The sequence below is a fragment of the Lepisma saccharinum genome, chromosome 23, assembly GCF_977018435.1.
Source record: "Lepisma saccharinum chromosome 23, izLepSacc3.1, whole genome shotgun sequence".
NCBI classification, from domain to species: Eukaryota; Metazoa; Arthropoda; class Insecta; order Zygentoma; family Lepismatidae; genus Lepisma; species Lepisma saccharinum.
In genome coordinates, this window is record NC_139251.1 from 54,708,380 (window position 1) to 54,732,717 (window position 24,338).

The following is a 24,338-nucleotide window of genomic DNA, read 5'->3' on the forward strand; positions in this document are numbered from 1 at the left end:
ATACATGTCTCAAATAAATAAACCATCAATTGAAGATTTTCAAAAAGCCTTGTGGTATCTGAAACATCATGGGGGTATTTCATCTCACCAGCCAAAATTCAATATTGAAACTCAAATTGCATGATGACATAGTGTATCCCAAAACAATAGCTCTCAGGGCATTTTATGGCATGTACCTGATCCCTAATATTACACACCACAACAACACAATTGCAGTTGGGGATGAAAAAATTGTCATCACTCCAGGGCAATATAATCTATCCACTCTAAATGCTCAATTACCCAGAGGTGTAGTGTTAAGTCAAAATTCTGTCACTCACAGAGTAGAGATTGTATCTGCCACAGAAACAGTGGATCTGGGTACTATAGGAGAGCTGTTAGGATTTGAGAACAACACAAAACTTGAACCAGGCATCAAACACACTGCTATGAATATACCTAAATTCTTAGCCATAGAGACTCTAAATATTCACTGTAATGTGGCTGAGGGTATGATCACCAAATCAAATGGCATAGGCACTCACAAACAAACAGGCATCATTGCAACATTCAAACCTAATTCTGAATTTATGGAGCCCATTATCTACAATCCATCCCCAACATTATATTTTCCTGTGTGTCATAATAGAATAGATAATATTGAATTGATGGTCACTAATGAAAAAGAAGAATTAGTTGATTTTGCTGGAGCCACAACAACTGCAATCATAGAGATTAACATTTAAATAAAAATACATACAAGAAGAAAATGGAAAATATTGAGAGTTATGAGCTACAATCATTCCCTCCAAACAGGAGGACATTTGCAAATTTAAATCAACCCAACACAGAGATTGAGGTTGATCTTGATGTAGGGGATGGATTTATACACCCTCACAGAGCAGATTTATACATCAAATTTGATGTTGTAAAGCTCGATGGTACAGATTATCCGGCAAATACTAATATAAGATTGGTAGATAATTTTGTGCCACATTTATTCTCTGAAATTGAGATCAGAAAGCATGGTGTTGTTATAAACAGAGTGGATTATCCCGGCATTACCTCCACAGCATTGGCCACATTAAAATTATCCAAAACCGAGGCTTCTTACTACAAAATAGGTGGATTTGAGGCTGGTGATAAGATATTATCTAAAAACCACACTGTGCTGTTCCCTATGCGCCTTTTGCCTGGATTCTTCTCAGATTACAAAGATATTATGTGGAAGGGTGGTTTAAGAATCACATTTAGAAGAGCTGCAAATGATAACAATGCTTTGATGAGGTACAGCACATTAAACTCTACAGGGGAAGCTCTGCCTAATACCCTACCAGATGCAGGCAAATGCATTATTCAGACTATGGAGTTAAGAATCCCTGTTGTTGAATATGAGGCCAGTTATGCTCTTAAATACAAAGCAGATATTTTAAAAAATCCACAAATTTCTCTACAATTTTATACATATCAATGCGTACAGAAGCCCGCAACTGGTTCTTATTATGAATTTGATGCCACAAATTCATTCTCCAGCATACAATACGACATGCCTGATTTTGTAGTGGTATTGTTTCAGACTGGGAGACACAATAATCAGGAAAAAAATTCAAGCAAATTTGATAACTGCAACATCAAGAACATATATCTTAAAAATGGCAGAAATGAGGTCTTTCCTAGAGAAAATTATAATTTAGACATGTCCAAGAATGATTTCCTGAAATTATATGAGGCATTTTCGGCATTCAAGAGGGTCACTACTGGCAATACTGACATGTACTACACACCAGATGAATTCAAGGCACAGAGACCCATGTTTGTAATCAACACTTCAAAAAGGAAACAAGTTGTGGTGAATGACAGGACAAACATTAAAATTATCTGTGAATTCCATGAGGCATTACCTGATGACACCATATGTAGTGTTATTCTCATAGGAGAAAAATCATATGTTTATGATGTAAGAAATGAGAGAGTCACGGAGCAATTCTAGAGGGTCTCTGCATATTGCATTGTTTTAATATTAAATAAACAAATTGAACCTGGTATCCAATTGAATTTCTGGTGTGGCCAAAAAAATATCAATTTTTGACAAATTTATGGACAAAAATCTGGCTGATGCAACTTTTGTAAGTATGGGCAAATCAATCTGAGGGGGCTCATCATTTCTCAGGAAATTGCTGAGGGCATTTTTACAAAAATCCTGGATTAAACAGGGTTCCACACTTGAGCAAAAAGCTCATATGCTCATGTTGAGCTTGTTTTAAGTGTAAGCAAATCTGCTTGAGGGGGGCTCATCATTTATCGCGCCAGTAATACAGTCAATCCCACTACTAAGTGAAACTCGGTTTGACGTTAGCTTATGCTAATTAGAGTATGGCAAATCAACATGATTGTGGAAAACCGGAAGTTGATGGACGCCATATTGAAAAACGTTACTTCTTAAGATAGAGAAGTGAAATTCGATTTGGTGGTAGATCTTGCTAATTAGTGCATGTAAAATCAACATGATTGTGGAAAACCGGAGGTTGATGGACGCCATATTGAAAAGTGTTACCTCTTAAGATAGAGAAGTGAAATTCCGTTTGGTTGTAGATCTTGCTAATTAGTGCATGTTAAATCAACATGATTGTGGAAAACCGGAAGTTGATGGACGCCATATTGAAAAATGTTACTTCTTAAGATAGAGAAGTGAAATTCGGTTTGACGGTAGCTTATGCTAATTAAAGAATGGCAAATCAACATGATTGTGGAAAACCGGAGGTTGATGGACGCCATATTGGAAAGTGTTACTTCTTAAGATAGAGACGTGAAATTCGGTTCGACGGTAGATAATGCTAATTAAAGCATGGCAAATCAACATGATTGTGGAAAACCGGAAGTTGATGGACGCCATATTGAAAAAAATTACCTTTTAAGATATAGAAGTGAAATTCAGTTTGATGGTAGCTTATTCTAATTAGAACATGAAAAATCAACATGATTGTGGAAAACCGGAATTTGATGGACGCCATATTGAAAAATGTTACTTTTTAAGATAGAGAAGTGAAATTCGATTTGGTGGTAGATCTTGCTAATTAGTGTATGTTAAATCAACATGATTGTGGAAAACCGGAAGTTGATGGACGCCATATTGAAAAACGTTACTTCTTAAGATAGAGAAGTGAAATTCAGTTTGATGGTAGCTTATTCTAATTAGAACATGAAAAATCAACATGATTGTGGAAAACCGGTTTTGATGGACGCCATATTGAAAAATGTTACTTTTTAAGATAGAGAAGTGAAACTCGGTTCGACGGTAGCTTATGCTAATTAAAGAATGGCAAATCAACATGATTGTGAAAATCCGGAAGTTGATGGACGCCATAGTGAAAAGTGTTACTTTGTAAGATAGAGAAGTGAAACTCGGTTCGACGGTAGCTTATGCTAATTAGAGTATGGCAAATCAACATGATTGTGGAAAACCGGAAGTTGATGGACGCCATATTGAAAAATGTTACCTCTTAAGATAGAGAAGTGAAATTCAGTTTGATGGTAGATCTTGCTAATTAGTGCATGTTAAATGAACATGATTGTGGAAAACCGGAGGTTGTTGGACGCCATATTGAAAAGTGTTACCTCTTAAGATAGAGAAGTGAAATTCCGTTTGGTTGTAGATCTTGCTAATTAGTGCATGTTAAATCAACATGATTGTGGAAAACCGGAAGTTGATGGACGCCATATTGAAAAATGTTACTTCTTAAGGTAGAGAAGTGAAATTCGGTTTGACGGTAGCTTATGCTAATTAAAGAATGGCAAATCAACATGGTTGTGGAAAACCGGAGGTTGATGGACGCCATATTGGAAAGTGTTACTTCTTAAGATAGAGACGTGAAATTCGGTTCAACGGTAGATAATGCTAATTAAAGCATTGCAAATCAACATGATTGTGGAAAACCGGAAGTTGATGGACGCCATATTGAAAAATGTTACCTCTTAAGATAGAGAAGAAAATATTTGAATGCGAATTTTAGTCAAAAAATATATATAAATCATTCGAATAAACCTACCTGATGAAATAATCTTATTTATTACTTCCGTGTCTTCTTTAACATTCCAATAATATGTGTGTGTGTGTGTGTGTGTGTGTGTGTGTTTGTGTGTGTGTGTGTGTGTGCTGTGTGGAAATTTTAGAGAAAAAACGCATGCTCCACCAGGTCTGAAACACACCGTAGCATTAATCTACTAACTCATCTACCGAGAAGAGCTATAACCTTATATTTTTTAAAAGATTTAAACCCTGGTAGAAGATTTAACGTCTTATTTAATTATTGACAGAGATGAAAAGTTCGATTAGGGTAAGCTTCTTGGTACAAGCGCGCAGCCTACCGTGCATTTCCTTTAGCCTTAACATATATGTAATCCATATGTGCTTACCCCTCGTTAGTATAAGGCTGTTTCATTTTCACTACAGCAGCACAACTGACATTCCTCAGACAAGTGACAACTCTGTTAAGCTATCTGTCCTGTACAGGACGTATGGTTTCTTCTTAACGTCCCATATCTGCAGTGTTCGGATTTAAACAAAGAAACCTCGGAGTGTGTAAGGAGACAACCGTTCGAAGTGGATCGTCAAGTCATACATGTGCCAATATGGAATGCATGTGCAAGGGCAAAATCTAAGTTTATTCATTATTTTCTGTAATAAGTCTTCAATTAGCGTAAGCATCATGCTAACATATGGTTTATAAATGTGAAAGAAAGTGCTCGTTAAGCCGCCGGATAACAACGATCTCGCCACCTAACTTTTTGATTCGAGTCCAAACTTGACATATCCCTTCTTCAATTTCATGTAATCATCAGCCTTCCTAATTACATAAAATAATCAGTCACGTGTTCTTGCAAGTGATTTACATATTCGCACTTCAAATAGTCAAAACTCGTGTCGTTAATTCATTGGAACAAATATCATCAGTAGTATAGAAAATTATTTATTTTATGTTGTAACTCCAATAATTGACTTATGATAATGCCCACTTTGTGACACACAAGTAAGCACCAAATTTTTAACACGTCACAAAGCATTGAATTGTAACTTGAACTTCTCGATTGGAACGAGTAAAAGTGAGAGATTAGATGTAAAATATATATATGTCAATTTGTACATGTAGGGCTACTATTATCAATCAATGTAAAAGTGCTTTAGTTGACGAAGTGCCGGGTTAGAGTCCCGGGTTTGACATAGGTGTTCTATGTGAGTGTCAATTCACATTCATGAATTTCATCTAATCATCACTCATCATCGTCGACGCGATTGGTAAAAGTTGCAGAAATTTATAATTAATTTAATTCATATTTATTTTTAATAAATAAAGACTAAATCGACACTCAAAAGTATTTCTTTTTCAATATGGCGTCCATGAACTTCCGGTTTTCCACAATCATGTTGATTTGCCATACTCTAATTAGCATAAGCTAACGTCAAACCGAGTTTCACTTCTCTATCTTAAGAGGTAACATTTTTCAATATGGCGTCCATCAACTTCCGGTTTTCCACAATCATGTTGATTTAACATGTACTAATTAGCAAGATCTACCACCAAACCGAATTTCACTTCTCTATCTTAAGAGGTAACATTTTTCAATATGGCGTTCATTAACTTTCCCTTTTTTCCACATGTATTAGTTGGTAATATTCTAATTACATAAACTATCATCATGTCGAACTCTCCCTCTCTTGCTCGAAAAGATTTTTTTTTAATATGTTGGCATCACCTTGCACGCTAATATTACGTGTATTGGTTATATAAAAGTAGCATTATTAATAACAAATCTCACGATTCCATATTTATTTATATATATATATTGCCTACAACCTCCATTAATATTAGTTATTATCAATTTTTCAAGAATTCAACAATGAAAGTTTTAAAATTAAGAGTTACGTGACATATATTTTCTGATCCATTCAATACCCATTTGATTTGTTGAAAATAGGTTTTGTTACAATTGTACCCGATCCCAAAGTTTCAGGTATACCCATCATGAATTTGTACTGGTATGATTCTAAGGAGAGGTACGTACCGTAACGGAACCGGCATTCAGAGAAGGAACAAGTTCCATGCTTTCTGGTACGGGTATTTGAACGTTCCACTCTGTGTACCCAAAGCTGTCGTCCCCGAAGCACTCTCGGGTACGAACGGAACGGTATAGCAGAAGCGTTACTGTTCGCCTTACCAAGAGGTTCTGGTATTTTCCTTGGAACGGTCCACGGCACCTGGGCCGGTACGCGGTACCCGGTACGGAAATAACGCGGAACTGTGACAAATACCAATGAATTGCGTTACGTTACAGGTCCCTGGTTAAGACAGATCTGTGCATACGCAGATGACGTTGTAATTACTGCAAGAACTAAGCAATCAGTGGTTAACTCACTTGTTAAATTAAAGCAACAGGCAATGAAATATTGATTAAGAGTGAATGAAAATAAGACAAAATATATGAGGTGTACAAGAAGAAATATCAACGAACATAAAGCAAGTATAGATACAGGTCCAGTCATTAAATACCTCGGGTCAATAGTAAATGGAAATAATTTATTTGAAGAAGAAATCAAAGGAAGCATTGCAGCTGGAGACAGATCATATTATGGAAATAAAAGTATATTCCAATCTAACCTAGTTTTCAGGAAAACAAAATTAAAATTGTATCAATACATAATAAGACCTGTTGTTACATAAGGCTGCGAAACCTGGGTAGCCTACTCAAGGAAGATATAATTCTGAAACTGATTTTATTTGAAAGAAAGATATTAAGGAAAATATATGGCCCAACAAGACAGTCTAATGGACTATGGCGAATAAAAACAAACGAAGAACTTGATTTTTTAATAAAATATAAGAATATAGGAAGATTTGTCAAAGCTCAAAGATTGAGTTAGTTGGGTCCCATGGAAAGAATGCCCGAAGAAAGAATTGTAAAGCAAATTTACAACTGGAAACCTTTTGGTACAAGATCGCAAGGAAGGCCCAAGACCAGATGGATAGACGACGTTAGAAGTGAAATAAGGTGCATAAAGATCCAAAACTAGAAGAAAGGTGTGTTGTTGAATAGAGAAGAATGGAAGAATGTAATTGAGCAGGCCAAAGCAAAAGTTTCAAAAACTGCGGGGGCACTGTCCCCTACGCTCCCTAATCTACTCCACTGCTAAAGGACAATTGTTAAACTATCTATATCCAAGGATTTTGACGGTTCACCTCATTCAAAATAGTACACTGTAAAACAAATTTTACAATGTCTTACACAAACGAAAACGAAAAGACTGTACCATGGGACAGAAAGTTGTCTCATGGGACATAATATGTAACTGCACCATACAGCTTCTTGAATTCTGTCCCAACCATTAAAACTTTCCAACTCTTCTTTAAGAATATTTTAAATTTTAACTTACCCATAACCAGCTTGTCTTGTACGCTACAACAATGTATGAAAACTTCCAGCTATTTGAGTGACTTGTGACAGTTAATTAGAAATATTATCAGTTAGATTGCTAAATTCTGTAAACAGTTGTTTTGTGTGTGTCAGCAGTTACGCGTAATTATTTCCTCAAAAGTTTTTAAAGAAAATGAGTTTGTGATAACATTATTGGTGCCGAGGAAGTTTTCAGTCGTTATTTCCTAGTATCCTTCAAAACAAAAGCATTGTCGTTTATCGTGGCACGCGGATCGGAAGTTTCAACAAGGTTACTCTTTCATGGAAATTTGTAAAGAATACACCGTTTGCCAAAAATCACGATCGGGTACTATATATAGTGTAAAAGTATTATTCGCAAGCGAAATTGACGTAAAAAGTTGTGGAATGAGGGTAGTGTTCAGTGTGCGAATCAACGAGGGGATATTTTTATCATTGCCAGGGATGTTTTTACGCCCTCAAAGAAAATTAAATTGAAAGCATATAGTATACCATTTCTTAAATATGTAACAAACACAATTGAAAGATCATTCGCGTCCATTAATGACCCAGGCATCAATGATTTCACTGCCGAAAAGGATGCAGCCTTGTGGATTAAAGAATGACACCATTCTGAAACTGACCAGCCTCACAGAGCCGAAACAACAGCAGGCTCAGGCTCTAAGTTTTCACGGCATAGTGCTGATCTTTTATAAATACAGTAAAACCTTGTTAATTCGGACCCCGATAAGCTGGACTTCGCGTAATCCGGACAGGCAAAAGGCTCAAAAAAAAAGCAGAATGCAAGGTTTTAAATGTGGCTATAGCGTATGTACAGTACAATTGCTTTACATTTTACTATACTGTATAGTGTATTAGGCCTATGGCCTTTAAATACACAATAATAAACGTGTTTTGTTGTTATAAACTGTTTCTACTGTTGTTTTAGGTTATTTCAGTTAATCCGGACTTTCGTTAAACCGGTCAACTTATCCCCCCTATTAGTCCGGATTAACGAGGTTTTACTGTATTAAACTTTAGGTAGATTAGATTGACATTAAGTTTGAACTTGGAAATATAAATTTGGACAAGTTTTCGGTGTTACTAGTTCGATAGCTCTTGAGTTTTGGGTTTTCTTAGAATGTTAATATACAGTGCGTTCGTTTTGTCTCTGGGCAGAGATAGCGCGTGAACAATTTTGAGCAACTCTTATAACACAGGTTAGTACTCGTTATGCAATATAAATATAATTGTTTACATGCTAAAGTTATGTGCGTAAGTAAGCGAGACAGAGGCGAGGCGTCCGGTCATTGGGAGATGAGGCGATGACGCAGCAGAATATTAAAAAAATTGCATTTTAAAATTGTTAGAGAAGAACTAAAAAAAAATTATCAGGATATTCGCATATTTGTGCGAAATAAGCCAAGCGACAGTATGAAACAGCTCGAAATACGGAAGAGATTCGCTAAAGTTTAGCGCATCGAAATGAGGGCCCGGTACTACCCCGCGCACCGATCCCTCCCGCCAAGTTTCCTGCTCAAGGCAATGATGTTGGACAGCTCACCTCATCGCAGAATGGTGCGAATCTCTCTGGTCTCTGCCGGTGCCGAGAACAGTCGAACTCTTCCGAACTCTTCAGAACCTACGACATGGTCCAACAATCTCTACTCCCCCACTCTTGAAGGTCTGGCTCATAACAGGCCTTTTTTCAGCCCCTATCCCCATGTTTACAGCCACACGGCAGTATATCTCTGGAGTCATCAAGGTTCTTCCGAGTGCCCAGTGGCGTGCTCTAGGTGAGAGTCATAATCCCTGCTTAAGCTCAATATAAAAATAAGATCGTTAAAGGTAGAAAAAAATGGAAAAATGAGGAATGATTACTACAAAAAAAAGTACACGTAATCTTCCCTTTCGAAAATCCTGGGTACGCCAATGCGAATGTATGTTATTTCCACTTGTTAAAAGGAAAAACATATATTGAACGATATAATAATATTTAATAATTCTCATCGTATTGGATACAATAATGCATTTTGTGGTCGTAAGATCTGTGGTATGAGCTTTTACATTGAATTAGCAATGACCTTTGCGTTTATTGCAGAGGAATATTGTCGCCTTTCCCTGACGTTTGGCAAATCTTGCGATGACTACGTGAAGATGTCCAGCTTCGCCACTGAAGCGAGATGTTTCGGGACGAAAATGCCGGCATATGCGGAATGTCACGCACTATCTTGGCCCAGAGCCAAAACGAACACACTGTACTAAGTGTTTCCAAATTACGTGCAAATGATATCATAAAATCTAATGATCCAGGTTAGAGCCAATGTTCTAAGGTACTTTGAACCGCAAGGCAATCGTTAATTTACTGACTAGTAACATATACATATCTGCACAAAAAGAAACGCACCCCTGAAATGAAATTCCTAATACGCCACTGAGTGGCAAAGCAGAAAACTTAATTCGAACAGTGGCAGTGTTTATCTTGCCCACATTCGTTGTGTGGTAATAATTCGACTGTTTTCTGATAGAGGTCAGTCAATTCCAATACTGTGATTCGGAGAAAGGTTTTCCGATAGAGGTCCGTCCGAACGCTGCAGTTGCGAGCCACGTTGTGGGAGCATGCGTTACTCATGCGTTTTGTTTCCTGCCTTGTATCTCCGAGGTGACAATTATTTTGTGTTTAATAAACAAGGGCGGATGCAAGTTGATTCTCTATTGAGGAATGTATGTCCTCCCCGATGGCGCAGTGGTAGCGTCGTCGCCTTGTAATCAAGGGGTCCCGGGTTCGAATCCCGGTGGAGGCACATAGTGGTTCGGATCCTACTTTAAACTGTAGGTCCAGTCCCGATTAGCCTTACTGTGCATAAAGTGGACTTAAATCAACAATCCAATCCAATCTAGAGGAATGTCTAGTTGTTAGCGTATGGGTGAAAAAGGCTTCTAGATCCAGAAAACTTAAATTTTGACTCCAAATTCAACTTTTTAGGCAAACGGGATGGAGCCAGTTATGTAAATAGGTCATTATGAAAAATGCGCCCAAAATATGTTGCACCAAGACCAAGATGCTACCCAAGTTTTTCTGTAACTCTTGTGGGTCTGAGACACGAATCAGCATAGGGCTTAAAAATATCTGTGGACGAATAGCCTTGATCCTGGACAATGTAGAATGGTGATCCTCAATTTTGGAGGGACATTTTGCAAGGACAGTTTACCTCCAAGATGGCCGACAGAAAATATGTGGGGCTGTACCATTTTATCTTTTTATCTTTTTTTATATTTTGCTTTGTATTTTGTAATATTGTAATTCTGTAGTTTTGTATTATTGTAATTTTTTAAATGTATATTTAATCTTTATTATAAATGTTTTTAAAATGATCCTTTGTAATTGGAACTATTGGTTCTGTTAAGCATCTTTTCCTAAATAAATAAATAAATACCCTAAATGCGTCTTCATGGCACGGAGCTATATGCACAGGGAACTTTACTTTCACCTGTAGCCTGTATATTGTACTCGTTTCTGTAACCCTGAGTCGTTTATCTTTTACATATGCATATACGAACCCTCTACTATGTCAATGGCTGAGGGCCCCATAAAGGATTACTTGTCTCCCCCCTCCCCCGCACTGCGGGGTTTTGCGGCTTGTAGATCCGGCAGTGAATCAGCATCTATTATTATGAAAAAGTCATGAAAAAGAACCTTCTACGTTAAAGTTAATTGTAAGAGAACCAACGTGAACAATGGTTGCCAAATTTCCTAGTAATTGTAGGAATTTCTTCCAGGTTATTGAAATATTCGGGTGGAAGTTTTATATTTTCAGAGGGGATTGATTCCCCCCGGGCCTCCCCATGAATGCATCACTGCTTCAAATATTAACGACTCTTATTTCCTGATAAAAACATACTGATTTGGTGGTGGTGGTGGGGAGCGGGGTTGATCTGAAAAGTAATGGCGCATACTCAACTCTTAAGTTAGGTTTACCTACAGCAGCAGACTCTGTCGCGTAATAAGCTTCATGCACAAGCACTGTGGGACTTATGTAAACATACTTGTTTTTTCAACCGATGTTACATTGCAGGCTGCAAGAGAAATAAAGATTAATGGAACCACAAATTGAAGATACATCTCTACTTGTATCAGGTACAACTGTGGCCACTTGCTTGATGTGGTCTCAGTTTTCATTCGGTCGCAAACGGCACACTCCCTTTAGTCGTTCGCAGAGAACATTAATAATGTATTCAGCTTTCACGATGTGATACAGAAAGGAACGCATGGTGCGTGTGTGCAAACACCATTCTTTCCCTCCTTTTCTCATCCACCTGCGTGATATTTGTTGAGAACGTGTATCTATTATATTGGTGGTTTATGTCTATGGGGGTAACACTCCTGAATTAGAAAATGATTTAGAGACCTTTTTGTTACAAAGTTGTTTCGCCTTTCTGCTCGCCACGTACAGCAAGAGGTTTTGCTACGAAGTGTGCTTAAATATACTAGGCTCATTCGGAAAGTAAAGAACGATTCGCTACATGTTTTGACACATACGTTTACCTACTTCCCCGCATAGAGTGCATTTCGAAATTCATAACGAAACGCACGTATCGAATGAAAGTAACTGGCCTCGTGAACCTGGAGAAAGTAGTTGTTATTAAGACTTTAGGAACGACATCGACTCTGTTTTGTTTGGAATAGTTACGAATGACGGACCATGGATTTGATGATATATTAGCGAAAATATAATGTGCTGCAGATGTCAGTGTTAATAACAATGAACTACCAAAAGAAGAAAATCGGCAGCTACATTGAAGTTTGCTCTTAAAATATAACACTAAAATCTATACCTCTAACACTACCACAAATAATATATAAGTTGTTCATCTCTGTACACCCACATTTCGAACAACTTTTAAGTACATTCTATTTTTTAAAAAAAATCTTAACAATTTTCATCATTAACGTGAATACCTACTTGTTCAATATTACACTTGCACGTGACCACATGTTTCAGATGCTTTGCTCACCTGCCTGCATGTCCACATTACTACATACATAAATCACCGAAAATGTCTGTCCTTGCACAAACTGTTAGTAATTTTGCTTCGAGATTTTAAAAATAACGTAACAAGAATGTATATTTTGCCAGAAAATGTCCAGCTCTGGTTTACTAATCTATGATAAAAAAGACTGCAATACTTGCTCAAAGAACTAGCATGCTGCATAGTTTCCTTTTTATTTCCAATTACTTGTACATTGCAATTTATACACTTATACTTCACACACGTTTCACTCGTACTCTTCATCCTAAAGTCGGCCTTAGACGAAAGCATTTCCTTTAACATTTTTGCTAGCATAAATGCTACGTAAATGCTTCCAAAAATCTTTCCACGAAAGAATTTTATGGAACATTACGGTTAGCTGTTTCCATTACAAAGTACAATACATACAACACGAAAGGCACGTAGAGTTACACCGTCAATGCTGTGTGCACGGTGTTTAGAATTGAAAAAGCTAAAATATTCTTCAATAAAATTGACAACGCTGTTCCGCCGGTTTCAAAATCAAGCAACAAAATATGGCGCAAATTGAGAAATTCATGTTTTTTTTTTTAAAAAAAAAAACAAGGGAATCTGCATAAAATGTCTTGATTTCCTTTATTTTACTTCTCTGATTGTGCTACTTTTGCCTAATTTGCGAAGATGATGATGAGTGATGATATGATGAAATTCATGAATGGACACTCACAAACATCCATGCTCAGGCAGGGATTCGAACCCGGGACCCCTGGCGTCGTAGCGCGATGTGCTAATCACTCCGCCACGGGTGTCGGCAAAATGTTTTTCTTTTTCCAAATGTGTACAGTAGATTGACATTACGATGTAAGAGGAAAACATACTTTAACTATAGGAATGGACATTTGTCGTTAATTAACTGGAACTAAGTAGAAGACGCAATGCCAACTTACATATGTGTACAGTAGTTTGACCTTATTTTATTTACTAGCTTTTCGGAATGATACTAGAAACTAAATATTTAAGTGATGGAAGATCTAACACAATGGCTTTAAAGTTTTAAAGGTAAGATGTAAACGTAGTTGAGGATGCGATAAACCACCATGGGCGAGTATTACAGTCAGAGTGTAAAATTAATCTTACGTACAGTCACGGTTACTTCTGGTCTGTAATGATCCCATTGAAAGTTAATGGTGATGTTACAACCCAGAAGTGTCCGTGACTGTACATAATATTTCTGTACAGCGTCTTCATTTTAGCAGTCTATGACATAATTTACCATGACAATACATTGTAATTACAATGTGCAAATATTTGTTTCGTGTATATATACAGGGTGTTGCAAAATACCTGTTACAACGCTTGGGAAGGGATTCGACAAGTAAAAACAAGGAAAAAATGCCATGTGAAAATATGTCGAAATCGGCACCGTTTTCGAGTGACAGGCGTGCGAAAATCGCCTCACACTATGTTTAAAGCACAATAACTCAAGAAGCAAGAAAGATATCAATGTCGGATTAAAATAATACAAAGAAAGTCGTACCTAACGAATACAATGGTGCAGCAATTGAGGCCCAGTGTAAATTGCGCAAGGGGACTGTCAAAGAAAGTGGGGAATCCCCTGATGGAAAATACACACACACAAAAATGTTCATAAATGTTACAATAACAAGAGATGTCTGTCAAAAGGTACAATGTTCTTAAACTCATCAATAACTTCATTTACATCAATAGACTAAGCTCTTTCCTGTTCCACAAATAGCAAGAGCAGGGCTTCCAATCTACCCTGCATCTGAGTTGCTCTTAATTTAGTTTTAACTTGGGTAAGCTTGGAGAAAGCTCTCTCACACGTGGAGCTTGTGACAGGTATAGAAGAAAATCGCTGTAGTACACAGTAGAATGCAGTAAATACCTTAGTTCTCCAATGACATAAAAAAATCGAAAATCTATAGGCACTCGTTTCATCAGCGATAACGCACACGTTTGTACCCAGTAATGACATTTTCAACTTCTTACAAACTGCCGCTTATTTTCCCTCTTATTGAAATATCTGTCTTTAATTCTCTTTGATAAAGCAGCCCATTAGGGTGTGCCTAGGCACACCCGGCACACCCCGTAGCTACGCCTATGCTGTTGATATATCTTCTTCCGTGTTCATTTACGAAGCATCTGTAACAATTGCACCTTCCTTCTTTTGCTCAGGTTGTGGTGTTTACAGAGAGAAGTGTATGATTCGTATCGGGAATATATGCCTGTTTCTTTGTAAGTGGCATACCTTACGAATTTAAACTGTAGCATTTCTATTTTATGCGAGTACTTTTTGTCCTGAGGAGCCCATATTTCTGCTGAGTATTCTACTTTGCTTCGGACTAAGGCGTTAAATATTATTTTCATTATTTCTTTGTTTATAAACTCTTTACTCATTCTAATTGCGTACCCTAGGTTTCTGTGTGCCTCATTTACGACCCTTTCAATATGTGTTGCAAGCGATAGTTTTGAATAAAATGTAACTCCTAGATCTTTCATCTCGTTAACCCTTTTATTTTTGTGTTATTTTATTTTGTAATTGAATTCTATTTGCTTTCTGCTGAGCGAGTATGTCATTTCGCTGCATTTTCCTATATTTAGATTAAGATAATTTATTCTGCACCATTTCGTTACTGTATTGATTTCATTTTGTAACGATTTGCAGTCATCAATATTACAAATAGCCTTACCGAATTTTAAGTCATCCGCGTATAAGAGTGAATGAGTCACACAGGTACTTTGGTAAGTCATTGATTAAAATTAAAAACAACAGAGGTCCAAAATTCGAGCCCTGGGGGACTCCTGAGAAAACTGCGAACTCTTTTTTTTAAATTCCTTTATAAGATACATTCTGCTTACGTTTTTTTTTAGATAAGAAGCAAATAAATGTAGTGCTGGTTTGAAGAGGTCGTAACACGAGAGTTTACTCAACATAATTTCGTGGTTTACTCTATCGAAGGCCTTGAATATATCTGTATAGATGACGTCTACCTGCTTTCTTTATTCTAGACTAGTTGCAACGAAATGACTTAGGAGATTTAGGTTCGTAACAGTGTATCTCCCCGGGACGAAACCGTGTTGCTTTGTAGATATTACTGGGGTATGTGTGACAACAATCTTTGATAAATAAGACATTCGAAAACTTCTCAAACAATAAAGCTATGGGCCTATGCTCTTCAATGTTACCGGTGCCACTATTTTTGGGTACGGGACGCACTGTAGATGTTTTCCATTTCCTGGGAAATACAGACGTAGCTAGGGAAAGGTTTGAATATTTTCATTAAGGGTAGGGCTAATAAGCTTGCACAACCTTTTAACACGTAGGGAAGGCCACCTGCTGGAATGTTATAGAAAAAACAACTTTCTAATAATCTTGTGTCTGGAGGGGAGAGTATCACGTCACAAATTTTCACAAATCACATTTGAAAATTTTCACAATATTATAATACTGGGCTAAACTCCAACAGTTTTCCATATATATATATATATATATATATATATATATCTGCACATAATGAAATTCCTTTTTCTGCTGATTTAGATATGTTAACTGATTATATATAATTTGAGGTCGCTGATTCCAAATATGTAGTCAGAAAAAGTGTATCACGTCACAAGTTTTCACAAATCACATTTGAAAATTTTCACAATATTATAACACTGGACTAAACTCCAACAATTTTCCATATAGATATCTGCACATAATGAAATTATAGGACTATACATAGGTGGCGTAGCTGATAACAGGTATTAAGTTGCATTGTTTCACAAATCACATTTCAAAATTTTCAGATAATTATATCCGGCTACATTCCAACATCACTTGCAAAGATAATGCGACGTAGTCAGATGTCCATGCAGAGTATCACGTCACGTTGCTTAACAAACATACGTTTCTATTTTCTCAATAGGGAGTTCTTAATGGACAAAAAGTTTAGGCGATTCCGGAAAATTGATGAATTTGTTTCACGAGCACATAAAGTCAACTCCTGATGCCTGTACTTATGCTAAATTTAACATACACCACAGAATAGCACAACATGCATACCTACTTAGGCAAAAATTTTCGTTTCTTTGATTTTCTGGAGTAGGTGGCCTCAGGAATGTCCCGCTGCAAGCACCAGCAATAGTCGGCCATCATGTTTCATTCCATCTCCCCTGATATCGGTGCTCCATGGTTTATATGTCTTGGTGGAAGCGTTCGCCCTGTTATTCACTTACGGCACCAAGGTTGGATGGAAATACATCTAAGTGGCTGTGCAGGAAGTGAAGCTTGACACTCATATTTACTCCTAACTTTTGAAACGTTACCAACAAATTTTCAACTAGAACCTCGTAGTTGTGCGCCCTGAAGTTTCCAAGAAAGTTTGTAATGACATCAGAAAAGGCCCACCATGCATCTTTCTCTGTGCGGTTCTTTCTTTGTAAGAATTCTTCATCTTTCATTAGCATCCTTATCTGAGGACCATCAAAAATACCTGCTTTTACTTTCTCATGCGTCAATGCAGGAAATTTTGAGCAAATGTTTTTAAAGCAAGCCCCATTCTTATCCAGAGCTTTTACTTACTGCTTCATTAATCCCAACTTAATGTGCAGTGGAGGAAGTAACACTTTCTTAGGATCAAAAAGCGGCTTGTTCTGGATGTTTATCGCCCCGACTTCAAAGCTTTTCCTGGCAGGCCACAGTCTTCGTACCCAATGTTCGTTCCTTGCACGACTGTCCCATAAACACAAAAAGCATGGATATTTCGTGAAACCTGCTTGTTGACCAAGTAACATTGAAATGACCTTGAGATCTCCGCACAGAAGCCAACTGTCATTTGCATACTTTATCTTTCGAAGCAGTTCTTTCATTGTTTCGTAGCTTTCCTTCAAATGTACAGAGTGGCCAACAGGAATGGATGCTAACTTATTGCCATTATGCAGCAACACACACTTAAACTCCTCTTCGAGCTATCAATAAAATGCCTCCATTCTTCTGCATTATACGTACATACCATAGCTTCAATTAGTTCCTTCACATCTGTACATTATAGGCAAGTTCTTCGTCCCTTTGAAAATATCTTAATAGATGCCTCTCTCTGTACTGATACATGAAGGTTGTTCCAGACGCTAACATATTTCTTTTCTTTAGTCTACACAGGTCCTGCATACTTTTTGAGGTGTCCTGGATTTATCTTGGTCACCCAATTTAATTCGGAAATATGCACTATATGCTTTCCTTACAAAGTCAGTAATATTTGTCCTTTTATTTTGGAGTTAACAATTTTCGAATAACTGATTGAAATAATATTCCATGTGCTGCCATCTTGTGACCTCTTTACGGACTACGTTGTTTCATTGCTCTAAATATACATCCCTAATATTAGATACTTTTCTATTTTCCTTCGAAACCTGACGTGAAAGAAAAAACTGATTTCGGTTTTGGATTTACCACCCTCGAATTACTAAAGAACAACCATCAGCCTCCAGTCAGTAAAATGAACGTAGACCAGTGTAATGTGTGATTAATACAGGTGTTGCACATTTTTTAAATTTTTATGAGATGGTGCCAATTCACCGATTCACGAGAAAATGGGATACACACAGACAGTAAGAAAACCTGGATAATAGATGTTAATAACAGGCATATTAAAATGTTCAGTAATGTCAGTGGAATGTATGTGGTTCCTTAGCGTCACACAGTTCATCGAATGTATAATAGGTACATATTTGGAAATTGTAAGGCGCATTCCATTCTGGATATTATCTCTTGAATTGTATTCGGACTTGGTCACCACCATGGCTAAAAATTCAGATTCTTACAGGTAGGAAGCCACAGAAGGAAGCAGAATGTGCAAGGCTTCCTTACTTAACCCTGGATGCTCATTCATCACAGAACTCCAAAATTCAGGTAGTGTTGCAGAAACATAGTCTTCACTGTTGATTTGGTCTCATTTTGTTTATTTTTCTTTCCTTTTCTGTCACTTTGGGCTATTCGGGAAGATGAGGATGAATGGATGAAGGGGCAATCACAAACGCATAAGAACAGCACGCAGCACAAACCCCATGAGTCCATACGTCAGAGACTCACCAGTCTGCAAAATGCAGTCCAGGGAGTACTACAGGAAGGAGAGCCTCACAGTTTGAATACCACTGTTTCAATCAATAACTTTGCGACAAAGACTCATGCTATGATATTGTTGTACTAATGCCAAAACCATAAATGTGAAAATTTTGACTTTCTCACCCAGTGCAGTTTCTGACAACTTTTCGTTGATAGATTCCCATGCTAACTAATATGCAGGGTTGTTCAAGGTCCAGGAAAACATAAGTTCTAATGGGTTCTATTGGGTTACGCAACAGGACAGCAAGCGTTCTTTCTCGCACAATTTAAATTCGATGCAAGTTGCGTATTATTTCATTTCAATACGGAACTTGTACCGTATTTAAATTGATCCTGAGTCATGGTTCCTGGACCGTATTTAAATTTATCTGGAAAAAAACTTCCTGGACCGAATTGAATTACTTTACAGATGAAACGGTTCCTTATGGTCCAAAACCCATTTACGTTTGCTGATTTTCACTCCTGGACCGGAATCGAATTTATTTAAAATTACTGTACCTTATACCTTATATGACCTAATTAATAGCCATAAGTAGCTACATATCTTATCAATGAACACATTTATCGAAATGTAAAACCTGTTTTCTTCACCAGGACATTGAATATTAAAATACCTTTATATCAAACGTAAGATGTGATAATATATCAAGAAAGGACAGTATTCCAATAAAGGAAGACTTTCATTACAAATGAACAAGGCAACGAACTGATAAAAAAATATCAAGGAAGTTGAATCACCTTAAGCTTTGTCTCCTAACGTTTGCTTGAGGTTCAAGGTGACACGCTTCGACATTGTGAACAACATGCCCTGACCAATCACAACTAACAACTGAGGGAAGATAAGAAGACTTTCACAAATCATTTGGTAGTGGGGGAGGGTGTTCAAGGACAAACAACTGCAGTCCATAACAGGTAACTGTAGACTAGGCGAACGAGAACAAGTCTCTGCGCAAGTAGTGACGCGAGACGGCTCCACCAATGAACAGTGAGAGAAAAGAGATTGCGTAATGGGCGACGGGAGTTACCCGATTTCCCTGCTTCCCTCTGGAAGCGTTGCAAACTTTTGAAAGCGACAATACCATACGCACATGGCAAACGGACTGTATTTTTGTTTCCAGGTCCGTACGATTGGTTTAAGACTTTCTTGTGGAAATAATAGGGATAAAACAGAAAGTGCAAATTTTGACAAGCCGTGCATTTAGCGTACGGACGAAGGTCTGGACCGTACGTCCGTACATGTACGGTCAGGACCGTACGGTTGGCAACACTGCGCTTTCACCACTCGATTTCCCCTTCCTCCTCTGCCGTTATGCGGCCCTGCTCCACAGTTAGCTGGGACAAGGTTTACGCACAAGAGGTACAGGAGAGGGTTTAAGCTGCGTACTGAAACTTTCTCTTCCCTACGGCTGTCTCTGGATAACTGTCTTTGAAACATCCAAATAAAAGGTTGGCAAATTCGAATTACATATGAGTTTTTAACATTGGTTTCAATAGGAACGTCTATTCGAATTACCGAATAATTCAAGTTCGAATTCTTCAGAATCCGCTTTCTAAGGTAAGATCGGAGTATTTGATTAACTAAATTATAATAATAGAAAATGCTTAACAGTTTTCTGTAATACGATATGTTTTTCAGGAATCCCACACCGGAGAACGCCTCAGTAGCAGTAGCGTGGGACCCAGTGACGTCAGAAGAAATCCAGTATTTGGTGATCGGATCGGATCTGGAGATGAAGGAGGGATTCTATCCCGAGAGGATGAAATTCTGGGAGACCTTCCACGAGTTCCACTCTGCACACACCTTCAAGGACGAACTCTGAAACTTCATTTCTAATCAATGCTATACAGGGTGTCCAGAAAAGAATGTACCTTTTCAAAAAAATATATTCTCAGCCTCATTAGGTGGTATGATCATGCTCTCCACAACCAAAGGAAGAAAATCTCTCAAAGTTTTGTTAAAGTAAGTTACAGGTTTACAAGTATACTTTCAGCCAACCGTGGCGGAGTGGTTGTTCCTGTATGTTCACACTGAAGATCGAGTGAAGTACCTTGCCTGGTTCAATGAGTGTCTGCACAAGTTGCACCTTGTAAGCCTTCAGTTGCAAACGCTTCGGAAGCATATCTCATATCGTAGCGTGGGGAAGTCCACTCTTAGACCGAATTTCTGAGACTGCGCTGTGAACTCCTACCTCCACCTAACATGTTGGGCGACCAGTGCTCACAGACATCGTTTTCGCATATTCTACAGCACAAAACCCTTTTGTTGTTTGGTCAGCACCATTTTGCACAAACAATTTGAATGCGTACGGTGTGTATTTCAAGTGAAACGTCTGCAGTCTAGTAGCAATCATTGCATGACTCTCTGCAAAATGGTTACTTCGAGGGAAAGAGAAAAAATAGGTATACAATCTTTTCCGAACACCCTGTGTATAACTTCGAAGAAAAACACAAATAGATCCTTTTTAACTATTCGCAGAACTTAACTCTTTTGCAAATTAATGTAAATATATTGTGATAAATAAAACTAACGTTTCACAGTGGATAATGTAATGTGAATACTTCAAAACAAAGTTGATTGATTTGCAATTTATATTATGGTATGATTTCTACAGTAGAAATTTCATATTGCATCAGTGTATTTATATAAACACATTAGCTACCAATTTATATGTCACACAAGTGCCCGAAGCGTATTAAGCGTCGGACTCACAATATCGTCACCGATGGTACGAGGTTCGAGTCCGGGCGTGCCGTGTGAGTATCGCCGGCTCGGTAACCGAGTGCGTTAAGCGGTTGAAGCTTGACCTCGCCACAGAAGCGGCACACCCTCGACTACAGCTCTACCTTGCACTCGAGTGAAAGTGCTTCCATTGTGCACTCAGACGTTATGGCCGGATACACACCCAGGTTTTGAAATTAAAATCCATAGTGTCATTTGTACACCTAAAATACTTTTCGTTGCTGATTTTCACTCAAGTTCCATAAAGTAATTAAGAAACGAAAAATCATGCTTGATGTTACCAACGGTTCATTGCTATGGACTAGGGATGGACAAAAATATTCGGACTCTGGATTCCGGAAAATTTATAATCCGGATTCGGAAACTTTACTATCCGCACTTTCGTTTGAAGGAGAATCAAATATGTCATTTCCACTCATCAAAAACACCGCTTCGATTTGAAGTTGTAGTGCTCCTGTGGTGATCAGTACCTTTCACTAATTGATGCAAATGACTGTGACTGAGGTGAAATTATATGTGTGAAATATTTAGGCAAGCGTCATTTTCCAGGCGGCTGCGTGCTCCCAACCCACCTTGCGGAAGCACAAGGATAGAGGCCTGATATATTGGTTCACCTCAGGCAAAGGCAGGCGTACGTTGCATGTTGCAATCTGCTTTCTTTTATGGTTTCAGGAACGAATCGAGGTGTGTAATTATGCACGCCATAAGTAGCGGGGAATATTGGATTATGTATTCGTTCCATAACCACATTTTCAAAATCAATACATGCAGGGGAAGAACCTGGCTCGAGGGAGTACACTGAGGGTAGTGGTATGTCGATATATGGTCTGGTGGAGAATATAAATCCTCAAATATATTTAAAATTATTAATCAAGAGCAAACAAAGTACTGAGAAGCGGGAGGGTCATGAATATAGTTCTTCATGTTGCATGTGCATTAGTAGATTTTCGTGAAATGTAGAAATGTTTCTACGGTTATTTGTATTTAATAATGATTACAGATCGGTTAAGTGATTGATTGGTTTATTTCATTTCGCATCTTATTTCAAAATAAAATCATTAGGAAAATGTTTGGACCTAAAAAGTATGAGGAGACAGGCAGGCTCGTATCAGGTTTTTTTTCTTTCTTGTGTGTGAAAAAATAGTGTGACGAAAATTTAAGGAGAGAAATCATTATCTAGGTAAGACGGGGAATGTTCTGGAACCATGTTATTGATAATATCACGTATCCAAGGTGGGGATCAAGGGGGGCAAGCCCCCCAGGTAAATGTTGCAGTTTATACTAGATAAATTAGTTTTTTTGGCTTCTTGAATAATGTGACGAAAATTTAAGGAGAGAAATCGTTAACTAGGCAAGACAGATATTTTTCTAACCCTGTTATTGATAATAGCACGTATACAAGGTGGGGATCAAGGGGTAGAGCCTCTTCAGGGAAATCTTTCAGTTTACACTAGTTAAAATAGGTGTTTGGCTTCTTGAATAATGTGACGATAATTTAAGGAGAGTAATTATCGAGGCAAGACGGATAATGTTCTATAACACTTTTATTAATAATATTGCACGTAAACGTTTCGTTGTGTAAAGATTTGTCATCATTTGGAAGCTGCACAACAAAGCTAGTGCCATGAGCAGGACGATTCATTGTATTATTTATTCTCTGGAAGGCGCTAGAGGGAACGTTCTTGAATAGGAGATGGAGTCGAACTACTGGTAATATTAACGAAATGTTTTATCTGCGAAACATTCTATACTATAGTGAAGATACCCGGCTTCAATTTCCCGGTTGATCTGTACAACAGAATCGGTTAGTAATTCGAAAATGAAGAGGACTAAAGTTCAAATCACAAACCCTGAGACCTTCTGTAAACAAAACCACCTGCATGCAGAAAGCATTGCAAACTCATAGAAGTAAAATAATCCACACGAAAATCCAGCGTTGTTACAGGATTCATTACGTAAGGTAAAACAATGGCCAATTTGTAGTATGGGATACGCTGCCGCAAATGACGTCTCACTTTAAACCCAATGCTCTTTCTTTTTTTACTTATTGCTTCACCTTTATGGTTAACTTTTTGCACCAGTAATCATTTCCCATAAATTTGGCTTCTTTCTTGCATGTGAATTGAATATATTTTACTTGCATTTTTTTTAGACAAAATGATATAACATGGTAATGTATATTTCTAAGGATGATATAGATAGGAGTGTATTTGAAATTTGTTTGTAGATTTTTATGTAAATTGTCTTATGTAAATAAAATATATAATGGGCATAAACAGCCATATGCATTGCTGTAAGTTGATGATGATGATCAAAACAAGGCAAAAAGTTCGTAAATTTATTGCGGTTGGAAACTTTGACAAGGATCATAATAACGATTTTTGTTCCGCCAAATATAGTGCACTTCGTAAAATAACTTGGTGACATGGCAAGGCAAGATAAGTGTGAACATTTTCTAGTAATATGCATTGTAACTTTCAATGAGCTTAGAGATTTGTGTACATAATGATATTTTATAACATTGGTTAATTTCTAAAAATAATCATGTGAACAGCAAGGAAGTAGTGCAATTTAGTAATATTGCCTGATTTATCCTTAGAAAAATAACATGTCGAGTTCTATGCGTGCGGGAAAGTCTCCCTGTTCTCCGAGCTTGTTTTCAAAACACCAGCAAGGACAGCCTTTGAAAAGGGGTGAGAAACAGATTGTACTCAATATTTATGTAATGTTCTGTCAGTGGTATCCTGAGAAACCAGTAAATGAAGTGGTTAAGTTCGTATCCCAGTGCAGTGGTGTATCAATGTCTGCAGTTTTAAGGGTTATGAAAGAGAGAATGACCGGGAGAGTAACAATGTATGTGGCTGCATATTCGTCTGATGTTTTGAGAATGGGTTCTCACATTCAGAGGCTCTTATATAAAATGAATAGGTGCGGCGAACTATGAGTGTAACAGCAAATGATTTGCGGTAATGAATCAGCTGATGCGGAGTGATACATCAAATCGGTGAGACCGTTTGTTTACAGAAGGTCTCAGGGTTGGTGATTTACACTTTAGTG

The 24,338-nt window shown here is 37.6% G+C and overlaps 1 protein-coding gene across 1 annotated transcript in view; it reads left to right on the top strand.

Moving 5' to 3' along the window:
• The window catches only part of LOC145977724 (juvenile hormone esterase-like), a 144,032-nt gene extending 120,552 nt beyond the window's left edge, over positions 1-23,480 (top strand). The window contains exon 10 of the mRNA XM_083109964.1: positions 20,178-23,480. Within this exon, the coding sequence (XP_082966090.1) occupies positions 20,178-20,361 (184 nt within the window). The 3' untranslated portion in view covers positions 20,362-23,480. The remainder of the gene's footprint in view (positions 1-20,177) is intronic.
• Positions 23,481-24,338: the final 858 nt, after the last annotated feature.